The sequence below is a fragment of the Corvus moneduloides genome, chromosome 5 (genome assembly GCF_009650955.1).
Source record: "Corvus moneduloides isolate bCorMon1 chromosome 5, bCorMon1.pri, whole genome shotgun sequence".
Classification (NCBI taxonomy): Eukaryota; Metazoa; Chordata; class Aves; order Passeriformes; family Corvidae; genus Corvus; species Corvus moneduloides.
Window position 1 is genome coordinate 48,117,666 of NC_045480.1, and position 15,593 is coordinate 48,133,258.

Sequence of the window (15,593 nt, forward strand, 5' to 3'; positions counted from 1 at the left end):
TTAGGAGATCATTCAGTGTATTCAGTAGTAAAGCACTAAATGTACTTGTCTATTAGCAGTTGTCGTGTTCTGCACTATCAGGTATGCGAGTATTTCTGTGTTTCAAGGTGTTTAGTAGGAGATGTTAAGTCTAAAAAGTACCATGTTGCAGTGTTTGTATCTTGATATAGTTACAGACTTGGTTTTGTGCACAGGGAGTTCAAGACCTGAGGTCCTCACATGTTTGCATGCTGGAGAGCAACAGAGTGTTCTTCAGAGCTCTGGCAGTCTCCCTTGCCTGGTGTTTCATTCACATGTGCTCCTTTTGCAGTCCTCATGGCTGCCTGCTCCAGAGGGGAGAGTGTCTGACTCAGAGCTGGGGTGATGTTGGTTGGTAGGAAACTGTAAAAATGTTTGGGCTTGCCTTTCCCAGTTGAGGCGGCCAGTTCAGTTCAATAAGTGATGACATTTCTCATGCAGAGCAGCTGAGAGCCTCGGTAGCAGGTCACTGTGGATGTATTGCAGATCTCTGAGGTATCTGGAACCCATCAGAGACGAAGTTAATTCTGTCCTGTCCTGGCAGGGCCCAGGCAGAGGAGTGTGACTCAACTGGGCAACTCAGCTAATTGTTGAGGCAGGCTTCCTCTCAAAGCTTTCATCTTTTGGACTCTTAGATCAAACTAATGCTTCTTCCTCACAAGCCTCTCAAGTAAAAGAACTTTCAATATGGAACCCATCCTAAAGAAAGGATGACTTCCCTTTGTCTTCATAGTGAATGCAGAGGGCACTTCAGAGATGTAAAGCACCAAGGCTGTCCTTTCTCCCCACTCAGCTTGCAGGCTTTTTTTCTGTTTGTTTTTTAGCCCAGTGTTCTCTAGCTTCAGACTCTACCTTACAGACTCGTGGCTGAGCCCCAAATAGCTCAAATTTAGATGAGATGAGCAGGACTTGGGTAATCTCTGCATGCACTGGGAATGGTGTGCTCAGGAGCATGAACCAAGACAAAGCTACTTTTTGCAACCACTGTAAGAATTTTTACACAGCATTAGCTTTTGATTTTTAAATTTTCAGTATCATCAGCCTAGAGGTTAGATTCCTAGTGTTTTGGAAAACAACACAAGTCTGTTTTTAAAGAAAGATATGGGATTATGACTGGGAGCCCCTTCTCTTCCCAAGCAAACTGTTGTTACTGTTTAATTGTAGGGAATAGCCAGCAAGTGCCTCTCAGGAATGAAACAGAAAACTGCGAGACTTTAAAAAAGCAGATCAACCTAAAGCCTTCCACAGAGAAAAAGATTAATAAGGGACCTAAGGAAGAGACTCCATGCTGTGCAAAAGAGGAGATTACTTCTTCCGAGGTTTGTATTGTGATCTTTCTGCTTATCAAATTTAAAATTAACTTTTTATAGTTTAGGTACATATATGTATACATATAGGTATGTGTATATGTATGTAGGCACTATGATGTAGAGTCACAGATCTGAAATACTGTAAATCAGATGAATGAGGAAGTATGCAGATGTGCTGTCCCACATCCGTTGTGTATTAATGCTGCTTTATGGAATGATGAACAGTTTGGGTAAAAATCAAAACAGCCACATCACAGCCAGAGATTGTTACTGTCAGAGCAGGCACAAGCATGCTGGAATCTAATGCCAGCTGTCAGCCACACTAATGATTGGGAGCATTCCCTGGAGGGGAAGTGGGCATATTGGCCTTCATTTGCAGACCCGATCTCCAAACCCAGGGCTTTGCATCAGAAACTTGGATTTGAGAGTACAGCAGGCAGAAGCCCCTTAACAGATTGTGAAGTTCTTAAAAAGGATCAGTCTTCACCCCTGGTTTCTGAGTGTGATAAACACATCAGACTCTACCTTTGTTGCAGGCAGCATAGAACACTAAAAGAACTTCCATCAGGCAATTAGTAAACATGAGAATCTGGATTATGTTTGTATTCTGTCTACTGGATAGAAATCCCATGGCAAAAAGGTGTGAGGAAGAATTGCTTACATTGCTTGAGGAATATATCAGAAAAGACACGGTCTAGTCTTGCTTTGGGAACTGTTGTTACGAACTTCTTTCCATGTGTGGCTGATGGTGCTCAGTTTGCTTCTTGCATTTTTTGAAATGACTAGTATTTGTTGGTAACTTACTCCATAATTTCCTCAGTTGTAATTCAAATGAATGCCTTCCCCCACCCCCCCCAGCTGCTGAGGAAAGGGAGGATTTATTGCTGCTGAACTTGCACACAAGCTGATCATAAATCTGGCAGATGTTTTTTGTTTTTAGCACATTGGGAATTTTATTGACTGCTTTACTTTTTCCTCCCTCCATTTTTTTATTTCCCTGAAAGCCAGAGCTAGGTGCTGTGAAGGGGAAAATGCTAAGTTTGGGAATTCAAAAATTTGTCTGTCATCGTCTCTTGCTGTCTTGATGGACAGAGTCTTGGAAAGGCTGGTTAAATTGATGGTGCTGGAAAGAGGATGTGCTATGGAAGGACACTAAATCATGAAGTAACTATGCATTTGGGTCAGGTCATTTTGTCCAGAGAAATTTAGCTAGAAAAATCCAAAGGAGTTCATTGACCAAGTTAAGTTCATTTTATAATGTACGTATTGTCTCAGCTTGTATTTTTGCCTTTAGCAGGAAGATGCGTATAGGAAGAAGAAACCTCAGGAGAAAAAGGAAGGAAATGTACCTAATATGAATTGGAATAGAAATAGAACATCTAGAAAAAATAAGAAGAAGAATGTAAATATATCTACTAGGTATGTATTACCTCACCAAATCATGAAGAAACCCAGAGTTGCTGCAATGTTTCCGCAGGTTTTGCATAGTACATTAGGCAGGATTGCTTTATCTATTTAAATAAACACACTTCAATCCTGGCCCAAGCATTTATTTTTAGGAATGTGCAGTACTAAGTATCACCACCAACAACAAAAAAATGAAAATATTCCATTTGTAAATCTACATGCGTATAGAGGCACCCCATTCTGCATAGCAGTGGTAGCTCTCTGTTAGAGCCTGGAATGTGCTGTTTCTGAAGTTTGGGTGGTTAGCTTCCTTCCCGTTGTGTATTGTGTGGAGAAGTTCCAGTCGGGTATTCTCTTAAGTGAAAAAAGGAAAATTGTTGAAATGATTCCACCTTCAGGAGAGTCATCTGCTATATTGAGTAACTGGGGGAACATTGTCTTCTACCAATTTTGGAAGAGAAATGTGTAGAAAGGAGACAGGGGCTTGCATTTTTGCTGTAATGAATTAAAAAGACTAGAGCAGCACTAGGTTCTAAAGAATATTGAATGAGCACTGTGGAAAGTTACTTTTTTTTCCCCCTGAGGATTGTTCTAATACATTTTAAAATCAGTTGTAAATTACTTTTAAATAATTTTTAATATATTTCAAATTGTTTGGATTATTAAAAAATACTAGTTACAAACTGCTGTTAGAACAGAAACACTTCTGAGGAGAAAATCCTACTCCTTCCCTTCCCCCAGCCCTTTGAATTAAGGTCACAATCCTACAAAGCCTTCACAGACTTAATTTTTATTGCAAGTGGTTCTGTTGAGGTCAGTGGACTTTAAAAGGGGATTGTAAATCTGAAAGGGCTGTTATAACGCATCGTACACAAATTTCTATTGGTTTTGTGGGAAGTCAGTACATGTGTAAATCTTTGCTGGATGCACAGCTTTGTAGGTAGGAAGGATGAAAACCAGGAGTGAAATACTGAAGTTCAGTGTCTGTTCCTTGAACCAATTCAGCAGTAGCTACTTTCTGAGTTAAGATGGAACCGTTGCCTTTCTGCAGAAATTTGACAGCTGACTTTTAATCATTTTTCCTTAATACTCGCTGAATACGACACTGGATGCAGACATTCCAATTTTACTAGCAAAAATTTAAGATTGGTTCAGATTGTGATTTTACTCTAGTTATAATTATGCCAGTGAAATGAACACAGGGCACATTTTTCTTTGTATCTAGATCTTTTTACACTGCTAGACTGTGCTTATCAGTAACATCTGATTGCCTTCTACACGTGCTTTAGAGAATGGAGTTAAATATGCATATGATGTTTACCTCTCCCCCCGAGAAGTAGAAGTCTGTGTGGTAGGATATTGCATTTTGGGAAAGGTTTTTTAGGTTTCTGAAAAGCTGGGGAATAAGACTCCCAAACCTATTGCTTCTCCTGCACTTTGCCTTGATAGCTGTGTGAGTTGAAGTGTTTAATGGCTGAAAAGGAAAAATGCAGATGAAATGTAAAATACAGACATGTTTTTTTGGGTGTGATTGTATTAGGGTCCCTGAGCAGAGTGAGCTGAAGCACATGTGCAGTGAATTTGAAAGGCCGGATCTGAGAGCAAATATTGGAATAAGAGCCTGGTGTCCTCAGAGTAATGGGGAAAATTGTAAAGCAGACCAAAAAGCTGGGAGCTTGTCCATGCAGGGAGAAACAGGTACGCAATCTTAATTTTCTTAAATGGGGAAAGAAATACAATGTGGATTTTGTGGCAGTAGATCTCTCTTCCTTGCTTGAGAGACCTGTGCTTTTCTCCCTTTTGAGCCCTGATGTGAAGATGACAGGACTGGCATGATGCAGTGCCTGAAATAATACCTGCTCACTTCTGAAGGGCCCTGCATGCTTCTCCGTGGGGTTGGTTGGTGGTGCGAATCCGAAAATGAATCAGTCTGAAGCAATGACCCATCAGCTCTTGGTGAAGGAGAGACAGACTGACAATCTGCTTTCGAGTTCAAAAGAAAGCTGGTATTAGCTGAAGCAACTGTATCATTTTTAAAGAACAACACTAGCTTGGGTACCTGCTTCCTGCCTTTCCATCAGGATTTTAATCATCTGTTTTCCCTGACTTTAGGGAAGAGGAGATCTGAAAAAAGATACCAGTTTCTGTAGGATTGTCCTGTGCATCTCCGATGAGATAATAGGAAAAGAGAATTTATCTCTTACGAATTCATTACTTGCAACATTTTGTCATTGCTTTTAGTATGCATGTTCATACAGCCAGGATATGTTCCATGTTTAAAGTATTAACTATATATTTCAAAGGACAGTATGCACTTCCTCTTTCAACCTGTTGCCTGTAGCTGCAGTGTATCCTTGCTTGCATTAATTTTACTGGGATATCATGTAGGTCAGAAGCTCCTTGTGTTAGGGTCTAGTTACTGAAGCTATCAGTAAATATTATTTTCTCTCCCATCAGTAAATTCCGAGAATCCATGTAAATTCATTTTTCAGATGACTTTTCCCTGACAAGACTTTCTTAAATGTTGAGTTGGTTTTTTGATTGGGTTTTTTTTTTTTTTTTCCATCTTCTTTAGAAAACTTTTATCAGCGGTCCAAAAAGAAGTGCTTGGAGAAGTTTTGTTCTGATTCAAGCTCAGATTGTGGAAGTTCGTCAGGAAGTGTTCGTGCAAGTCGTGGGAGCTGGGGTAGCTGGAGCAGTACCAGCAGTTCAGATGGAGATAAAAAGCCAATGATTACTACCAGGCATTTTCTTCCATCCAGTAAGTTTTGCAAACTGCACCTCTTCACAGTAGTGGGCAGAGTTTTAGCCTTCCTGCTGAATGGAAAGGCCTACCATGGCATGGGGCACATAACTTGTCTTTTGTAGAGTACCTCTTAGACACGCAAGGAGAGATTTAAAGAACTTTGTACTTGACAAGAAGTACCACACGTTTTGTGGAGACAAAGATGACTGTCAGGCTCCTCACTGAGGAATATGCACATTTAGTTGTCATGGAAAGATGGGAGAACTGAGTGTCACTAGCCAAAGCAATTTCCACCTTTGAATTTGTTTCATCATGTTTTGTTTTTTTTTAACGTTAAAACTATTTAAGTGATGCACAAATGAGGAATGTGTGAAAGCAGTTCAGATCTGAGGGTGCTGGGTTTGAATAGGTTTATTTGAGGCATGAGTAGCCAGGAGACCTGAGCCACTTCACTAGTATGAGAAATGGGAGCTGTGGTTCATTGCTGCAGTTCTTGAATGCCTGAATATTGTTAATGTAGTTGAAAGTCACTGTCACAATTATCCAGGGTTACGTGGCACTAGAAGTAAATTTTAGTGTGCTGAAGTGACACCAGCAAACCCAGCTTTGGGTACCTGCAAAAGGATGGATTGAATTCTTTAAAAATATGCAAAAACTTTCATGTGTATTTGTGTATGGATAAAACTTCGCATTACTAAGTGATAGATGATAGTGTGTGGTGTATCTGAACTTGTGATCTAATAGATAACAAATCATGTGTATATGACTTTTCTGTTTGTTCAAATTATAATGCCTCTTAAAAAAATGAAAACAAGTAATTCTAAATTCAGACTTAATTTGATAGTAACAAGGAACCTCTCCATTAAGACTGTGGTAATCACTTCTAAATCATAAAATACATTTTAAGACTATGGACCTAGGTAGCATGCTTTGAAATTGATGTTGTTAGTGATAATTCAGTGTGAGAGAAAATTTGATTAACACCATGATGATTCTATTTGTGTGTATGTATATTCTGTGCATACTTCTTTTTAGGATCTTTGATTTTCACAGTCATTCTTTTCTTTAGGAGAGAATATTTCACAAAATGATTTTCCATCTGAAACTCCTATCACTCTAAATCTGTCTCATAACATCTGCAATACCAGGTAAAAAAATTGAATCTATACCTCTAAGGCATTAAAGAAACACCACCAACTTGAAGTCTTGTCTCAGTTTGATAAATAATACCTACCTGTTATCTTGTAACTTTTTATGATCATCTGATTGTAGTTACTAGTTGGGAGAAGAATCTTCTTCAGTACATGAAAAGATAGAAGCAAAATTGATAATGCTGCATAAGTGCAATACAAGCTTCCAAATGGAAAATAGATGGAAATTGGTTTTCCACTCTCACTTCTTCCAGATCCTAGCAACTTACTACATTTCCATTACTGCTTAGTTGTATTAAAGTAATAATGTTTTTTTAAAAAAGGTGGGAGTAAGACTTTCAAGTTGATGCTATTCTTTTAATGGGAATAATGTTCTCATAGGATATACAGCATGAAAATTGATTCCTCCCTTCCCTACATTCTTTTCTCCCTCTTTACTGTAGTAGAGATAGCATCTACAATTTTTATTACTGTGAATCCTCATTTCACTTCTCATTCATTACTCTCTGTTTTCACTAGGAAAAATAATCCAATCCTTTTCCATTGGGATTCTGGTGCTTGAAAATGTTTCCTTTTATTCATTTTGACTAGTTTCTTGGATGGGTTTGGTGAATATAAAATTCGTGCTCATGTGTCTCTATGTATCTTCATGGACATAAAAGTAAACTTACCTGGAAGTTGTTTAAACATTATGAGAGGTCCTACTGATCTTCATGAACTGTAGCTTGTTTTCTAGTTTTAGAGAAGAGTTGTTGAATTAATTTGCAATAGCTTGATACTTGGATAATAAAAATGGGGTGATTAAGGTGTATTAATTTATTCATTTTACATGTGTGATAAGAAGCTGGCTTTTAACTGGAAAAAAAACCTTAAAAAATTGCACAGTGGTAATTCTGAAATAAGGAAGATCAGGACAGTGGGAAAGCAGTAGCAATCATGATGGGCATTAGAATATTTTTTACATCTCTGTATATTTCCTTCGAAATAGTTTGGATTATGAGACTTAAGAAATTAAATTTTCTTTTCATTCAGCAGAGACATGAACAGCATCCCCCAATACCCTGAAACCTTATGTCCCAATTTCACTGACATAACTGCAGATCCTGACAAAAATAAAGGTCAGTATTAACAACTGAAGCTGTGTTTTTCACACTTTGTCAAGCAGTTTTAGTGATGTTGCTAATAACACTTGCATGCACCAACTTGATAGACACATCATTACTAGAACTTGACTTGCTTCCAAGCAAGTTAGGTGTGAAGTTTGCAAGTGAAGGCTTAAAACCTTGGCAGTTTTTGCTTATAACCTTGATGATTTTTGCTGCATCTTCTCTGTGTGAAGACAGCATTTAGCTTTCAACTCATGTTCTAGGTATTCTTTCTTTTTTTCATCTTCTTGCTTTGCACAGATTAATGTCCAGAAGCAGTGCAGTGTGGAGATCAGTGCTTGCTGTGTTAAAGTGAAGCTTGACATCAAATCAAACATGACCATTTTTATCTCCAAATTTCCACAGTTGGTACTTGCTCTCTTTGAAAGCAATAATGAGTGAGGTTGTGTAGCTCTGTTAAAATTGAGTTTTCATTGTTTGTATCTCAGAGGGAAGTATTATTAGCTTTTTGAGTGGGATTCATAAAGGCATCATGCTACATGGTGAGGTGGAGTTTGAAAGCTGGTTAGGACACGTGGTTCTTTGGGCAGCAGCACTCCCTGCCCTTCTGCTGTAGGTTTAACCTGCATCTGATAGGATACAAATGCTGATCAACCTTTTTCCATGGTAGCAATATTAATATGTATCATGCGAAGTAATGAAATAGAGCCAGCTTTGCAACCATTGTCTCATGGAAATTGCTAATTTGGATTTTTTCTTTATCCAGCTGCCAGTTCTCATGGAGTTGATAGGAATCAAGTATCTGTGGGTAGTCAGGGCACTAGGTCCATCTTCCCTAGGGGGTAATACAGCATTTAATGAGTTCACAAATTGTCTGGTCGGGAATGGCTCCAGTCTGTTAGAAACCTGACCCTGTTCCTGCTGTATTTGTGTAGTTGGACTTCAGAAGTGGTTCCTGACTGAGGGGTGGGGACAAGGAGGCCAGTGGGGATTGCATCCCTGCTGTCTGTTCTGCTGTGTGGAAGTGTGCCACCTTGGCACACTCGCAGCTGAACACTTAAGGACCTTCAGTAGGAATTTCTTGCCCTGCTTTCTTGAATTCCAGTTTCTCAGTTCTTATATGTCTTATATATATCTTTTTTAAAAAACAGAAGTTTTGAGATGTGTTTAAAGATGGGCCTTCATCACAAAAAAAATTGCTTAGTAACTCTGGATTTTTTCTTGGATTTTTTTCTCTAGCAAACAGTCCTTACTGGGGATCTGAGAATAAAGTGTCAGTGTAACAGAATCTTGGAGTCTCCTTCTTGTTGCTCTGCATTTAATTCCCCTTTCTTTTTTTAGGTCTTTACCCAACAGGAGACTTGTGGCCTGCCCAGCCAGTCTGCGTGACAAACAGCTTAAACTACAACCTTGAGAATAATATACCATGCATGATCCAAGAAACCCCCTCTGTCCACAACAGGCAAGTTATGTTTTATGTAAAAAGTACAGATAATGCTTTGTTCAGGCCTCTTTAATGCAGAGGACTGTACTTGACTCATTATATTTGGAAGGCAGATGATAGTTAAAATAAGTCTTTCTGTCACTTCAATCTTAGTTCTAATTGTTAGTGCTCTTCCATGAGTACATCATGATTAATTTTACTAAGACAAATTCACTGCTGTTCCTGTTCATATATAGATATTCTAGAACGTCTTTCAAGTTTAATTAAATACTTTCTGTAAAGCTATTAATTCCTTTCACTCCTTTAGCAGACAGAGGACCTAGCTTTGAAATTTGTTGCCCTCTTGCTAAATGCATAGCTTCTGTATGCCACATGGTGTGTTATGCAGTGTGTACTTGTGCTAAATGGCATGAACAGACATTGTTATAAAAAGACAAATATTCCAGTATATAGGTGGTTTAGGGATACAAGTTGGTATGTTTCAGGCTCTGTGTGTATTTGGATTGATCTTCCCATAGTAATGAACTTGATTAATTCTTGTGGTTTACACTGCTCACACAGCAAATTTTACTAATGAAAGATGTGCCACAAACTAATGAGCCACCAAACTACTCTGCCACCACATGGCAGTGAAATATGGCCAGTTCTTCAAGTTGGGGAAGGACCTGGGGGTCCTGGTGTACAACAAGCTGTCCCTGAGCCAGCAGTGTCCTTGTGGCTGGGACAATGGTATCCTGGGGTGAATTAGGAAGAGCATTACCAGCCAGGCAAGGGAGATGATCCTGCCCCTGTGCTCAGCTCTGGTAAGGCCACATCTGGAGTGCTGTGTCCAGTTCTGGACTCCACAGTCAGTGCAACAGAGATAGGGAGCTCCTGGAGCACATCCAGCAAAGAGCTTCAAAGTTGGTCAAGGGTCTGGAGCATCTCTCTTACAAGGAAGGGCTGAGGGAGCTGGGCCTGTTCAGACTCAAGAAGAGACAAGTGAGAGGGGACCTCATCAATGTGTGTCAGTATCTGACAGACGATGGAGCCAGGCTTGGCTCAGGGATGCCAAGCAACAGGACAAGAGGCAGTGGGCAGAACCTGATGCACAGGAAGTTCCACCTGACCATGAGGAAGAACTTCTTTACTGTGCAGGTGACCATGCACTGGAATGGATGGTCCAGAGAGGTGATGGAGTCTCCCTCACTGGAGATATTCAAGAACCCTCTGGACACAATCCTGTGCCATGTGTTCTGGGATGACCCTGTTTGAGCAGGGAGGCTGGACCAGATGACCCACTGTGGTCCCTTCCAACCTGACCCATTCTGTGACTTTAATTTCATACACCCATCTTGATTGAGACTTTATATGTAAAAATACATGCACATCCATACAGTTATTTATTGATACTTAGTAGTGATAACTTAGGATAGCTGCTTGGCTGAATAGTAAAATTGAAGTAGGGGAGCTTCATGTGAAATCTTGAATTTATATGCCTACCTTGTGCAGATGGGATCCAGACTTGGACTACTTCAAACTTGCTGCATAGCAGGGCCTGTTTTACTACTGACATGTCTTCAGGAATTACTTTAGAAAAAATCTTCTTGAAATTCTGAAGTTATTTTAATTAAAGGAGTATAATCCCTACAAATCAATGTGTAGCTTAGAAAATGCACAGTTTAACAGGACTTTAGCACATGTGGTTGGGAAAATAGGAAATAGAAGTCTCCATTTTAATTGCTATTCTCAAACATTCGAATGCTTGAGAATGTGCTATGTCTTCTACCTCAAGTCACATTATCCATGATTGTGGGAAAGAAGTACAATTATTTTCATTTTATAGAGGAAAAAGTTGAACCCAGGTAGGCATTGCAGGACTCTGGTAGCATCATTACGAGTTGTTCATTTTCCCAGAGGAAAAAGAACTCTGTGAGAGAGATTCCTGTGATTAAGTAGTGGCACAGAAGTAGATATTGGCAAAACTGACAAGTGGAATGTGAAAAGCCTCACCATCAGTTACAGGCATTTTGCATCCAACAGCTTTGCATTAAATAAGTTTTCTAAATAATTTTCAGAAATTCTGCAAATTCTTTCTGACAGCAGATTTTTCTTTTTCTTGGGACAGCTTCATTGACTGGAATGCAGCTTGTGACAGCCAGTTTTCCAACATGTATTGTCCGCTAGAGATGAACGAATATGGTGCTTTCCCAGAAGGTAAGATGAAATAAAGCTTTTGAATTATCACAGAGCCATGGTTATTTTACTCTCACCTTTTACAGAACAAAAGGCTGAGCTGATCTATACACACGGGTGTTCATTGCTTAAGTGGACTTTACGTTTTCCAGCTGAGTGCTCTGTAGTAATAAACAATGACTGCATGTGGTGGATGAGAAGATTGGCCTTTGTATAGAGTTATTGAGCCTGAAAAGGCAGTATGCAGGACTCTCAGAGGGAACAGAGAGAAATGCTTGTGTCTACAGTATTACACATATCTTTTTGCACAATTTTCTTTTGTTTCCCCTCTGGCAGGCTTCTGCCTTCCAGTGTGTGAAATACAAGGGCTCTTGTGACCAATTATCTTTCCAGGCTAGAGTTTCTTGGCTTGGGAAGCACACTGGCAGCAATCTAGAATTCTTTAGCATTACCTACCTAAGTAATAATTAAAGTTCAGACTGCAGTATCCCAGGCAGCACAGTGATCCCTCGGGTACTTAGAGCTCAGACATGTTGGCAGTGAGGACTGGGTAGGTTCTGCCATGCATGTTCTGTCTAATAAAGACTCTGTTCTCCAGCAGAGGGATTGCCAAGTCTCTATCCTGTCCCCCATATAATTTGTTAGTGGGTCCCTAACACAAAGTGGTAGTCCTGTTGACAGAAATTGATCTGCTTTGCTGTTGTGCTACCCTGACATTGCCTGAAGGCACTGAAGGATTAGGTCAATCCCAGCCCACCTCACTCTCACGAAGATTCAGCGTTCCTCCACAGAAATGTTACTAGTGTTTTATGTTGCAAAAGCCTTAATTTGTCTTCCTGATTTTATAAATTGCAGAGAACATGAACTACCCCAGTGGCTTCCCAGGTACTGCAGCAGTGCAGAATACAGCCTTCATTGACCAGAACTGTCCCTCCACCTGGAATGCTCCTCCCAACATGCCACCTGCCTGGGAGCCTGCGAGTTACGTCAACTCCACAGTGAGTATTGTCCCTGTGACGTGCTGCCTTCGTGTGCTCCTTCAAAGCTGTCCTAGTGTATTGCTGTCTTTTCCCTACCTGTTGCTTGCATGTTCTTGGTGAATCTTTTAAGTAGCCTGATGTATGTATTTAATGCTGGCATTGGTAGCCTGAGTTTTTCCCAGCTGTTTGTCAAGGATGTTGCTGACCTTGTCTGCAAAATTTTAAGATGATCCTTTGCCTGAAAATTGAGTAAAATCAGCTTACATATGGAAAAACATTTTGGGCTTATGTAGTCTACTGAGATTTTTTCTATCAAAATCAGCATGTCCAGTTGAGGGTAAAACCCAAAAAGTGCTGACAGCAAAACCTGGAGAGATTTGAAAATTGAAGAGCTGAATGGACAGCCATTCTCTGTGACTTTTGCTAGGAAATCCAAGTGATTTAAGGTGGATTTGTGCACATTTCAGGCCTGTTACACTCCAGACTAGCCATGTTTGTCATCCCATAGTGCAGTGTAGTAACTTCAGTTCAAGGTGGTCTTTAATTGTAACCGCCTTCTCTTCTGCTCATATTTCAAAATCCTCTGTTTTAGAATTGTTTTTTCATTTACTGTAGGTTTATTTTGAGTAAAACTAATCAAATAAAGCAAGAAATAATTTCAACTGTAAAAATGAAAATTCTTCTGTGTTAAAAAGTGGCAAAACTGGTAGAAGACTTTTTCCTAAAATAAACATGGCTTTATTTAATATTTTATTCAGGAATGCCAGGAAACACAGAAGGTAGAGATTGGAAAATGCATTAGATAATTCAGTTCATTTCCCTGGCAAGCTTTTCTCCACAATGCATTTCAATGTTTCATTCAGTTTTAAAAGTCCCAAGACTTCCATGACCTTCTCTGAGAGACTTCCTTGCAGACTAACACATCTTGCCCTCCAGGAGGTTCTTTATAAGCTTTCAAAATTTTCTAACTAAATTCCCTAGCTCCCAATTATAGTCTCATTTTTCATACTGAATATCCCTTTCTGTTCCCAGCATGCACAGTCTTTCTGGACTGACACATACTTCAGCCTTTTTCTTGTCATTTCTAGGCATCCTTCTATTTTCATTTTAACTCTCAAAGAATGCATGGTGATCTTTGTGTGTCTTCCATTTCTCCTCTGTCTTCCTTAACAGTCTGATCAGAACTGAGTTAGTGTATTGTTGTTAGAGTAATATCTGTGCTGTGCAGGGCTGTGCAGGGGGGAGCTCATATGGCTTCATTCAGTGAGGGGCCTTTAAACACACACACACACACACACACATATTAATGCTGCCGTAATATTTTTGGCAGCCATATTTCTTTGTAAACACCTGTGTAATTCTCTACTTGTGGATTTCTTAAGTTTTCTGCATAAATGTTGCTTCCTCCCTCCCGTTTAGTACTTAGCATTTCCAGATTTTCTTTGGCAAATGGTCCATGTTGCAGTTTCCCATGCTGGTTTTATCTTGCTCTGCAGCCCTACCTCTCAAGCACCCGAAGCTTGTCTCCAATGTCTGGACTTTTTGGTTCCATCTGGGCACCTCAGAGTGATGTTTATGAAAGCTGCTGCCCCGTCAGTGCCACAACTCAACATTCAACCCATGTGGAGAACCAGGCAGTTATGTGTAAGCAGGAATACTATCCGAGGTTTAACCCTTTCCGTGCCTACATGAACTTGGACATATGGACTACAGCAACCAATCGAAATGCAAATTTCCCACTTTCGAGGGACTCGGGTTATTGTGGAAACGTGTGAAAGGAATTTGATTTAAAAATGTGAATAAAGATGCTTGCAATTTTGATTACTAGAGTAAGCTGGTTGCTGAATAGATTACAATGTTGGTGAATATTTTGGCACTTTTATATTGAAAATAAATTTTTTTACTGAAGTCTGAGCATTCAGTGCATTTTAAAAAGCACAGCATATTCAGGATGCTGTTATTGTCAGGTGAAGGCTATAGATTTAAAATTCAAAGTTTTTTTCATGAATGAGGACAGTATTAGTTCTTAAGAGCATCCATGAACCTGTACTGCACATGTTTCTTCTGAAGTTTACATTCTGTGGTAGAAACTAGGAGTGGTTTAGCATTTGTAGGTACAAACTTACACCCATTGCATCTGTACCAAACAGTAACACTGAGGACCTACCTGTTGATGCAGATCAGAGAGTTTCCAAATGGTACCACTTATAGTGCTGATATGGTTGTTTGTGAGTGCAAACTTCTGACAGTAGAAAAGTGTCTTGTTTATCTGGCTTCAAAATGCAAGCTGTCACTTGGACAATGTTATGCTTGTGCAGTGTGGGTAAGTGGGCATTTCTTCCAGGAACTTTTCTTGTGAGTGACTCCTGGCATTTTGTGTTTTCATTTTTAGCCTTCATGTTGCAATAGCATTTTCAGTGCATGTAATTGCACTTGTTTAAAATGCCAAAGCTTGAACTAAAAGAAATGTTTATTTGAGAGCAGAGTTCACACCACTCCCCAAAACAGAATGGTATTGTGCTGGCTCATGTTAGGAGACTGAAACTCTCTAGTGGGAAAAGTAGCTGAGGAAGTGCTGCCACCCATGCCAGCACCCAGTCCATCATGCAAGATGTCTCTGCTTACCCTTCCTGTAGAGTCTTTTCTTCTTCATGGCAGAGTGGTCTGGACATCAAAAGGAGGGGGAGGCATCCCTTAGGTTCAGAGATGTCCTTGGCACAAGGGCACTTGTCAAGCCTGAAGAGAGAGTGAAGGCGGATCCTGTAGCTGTCTTGTGCAACTGCTTCAAGAGGAGCCACAGAGATGGCAGAACCAAATTCTGTGTTGTGGTGGCAACAGGCATTATGGCAAGTGGCAGTGGTCATGGATTGCCACATGGGAGGTTGAACATGAGGAAAAATGATGTCCCTTGGAGGGCAATGCTGCAGGAGAACACGTGCCTCAACAGGTGGACACATCTCTGCTTGATGTTCATGATGTGGCTGAATGAAGCCACATGTGACCTGCTGTAGTGGTGGTGGCAGTCCTTCTCCTCATGGGAGGCCAGACTGGAGACCACCAGGGTCCAGACACTATTTGAGGATTCTGCGAGCTTGAGCAAGTTCCTTACTTTTTGCTACTTAACTTCCTCTTGCCCTTTGTTCACAGAGTGACTGGAAGCCAAGAGGTCTGTTTGACAATAAGAAATCAAGGGGGTTTTATTTGTTTTTATTCAAAGGCAGAGCAGAAAAGGCACTGCAAGATAATTCACAGCCTG

General features: G+C 40.1%; 1 protein-coding gene across 7 annotated transcripts in view; it reads left to right on the forward strand.

The window, feature by feature from the left end:
* The window catches only part of TMEM131L (transmembrane 131 like), an 81,464-nt gene extending 67,219 nt beyond the window's left edge, over positions 1-14,245 (forward strand). For 4 of the 7 annotated variants that reach the window (XM_032108225.1, XM_032108230.1, XM_032108226.1 and 1 more), the window contains exons 26-35: positions 1,183-1,337; positions 2,623-2,747; positions 4,276-4,433; positions 5,311-5,496; positions 6,551-6,629; positions 7,665-7,750; positions 9,080-9,200; positions 11,290-11,378; positions 12,213-12,355; positions 13,834-14,245. In XM_032108225.1, coding sequence (XP_031964116.1) covers positions 1,183-1,337; positions 2,623-2,747; positions 4,276-4,433; positions 5,311-5,496; positions 6,551-6,629; positions 7,665-7,750; positions 9,080-9,200; positions 11,290-11,378; positions 12,213-12,355; positions 13,834-14,112 — 1,421 coding nt within the window. In that variant the 3' untranslated portion in view covers positions 14,113-14,245. The remainder of the gene's footprint in view (positions 1-1,182; positions 1,338-2,622; positions 2,748-4,275; positions 4,434-5,310; positions 5,497-6,550; positions 6,630-7,664; positions 7,751-9,079; positions 9,201-11,289; positions 11,379-12,212; positions 12,356-13,833) is intronic. The other 3 variants (XM_032108229.1, XM_032108231.1, XM_032108228.1) reach the window with 2 other exon arrangements.
* Positions 14,246-15,593: the final 1,348 nt, after the last annotated feature.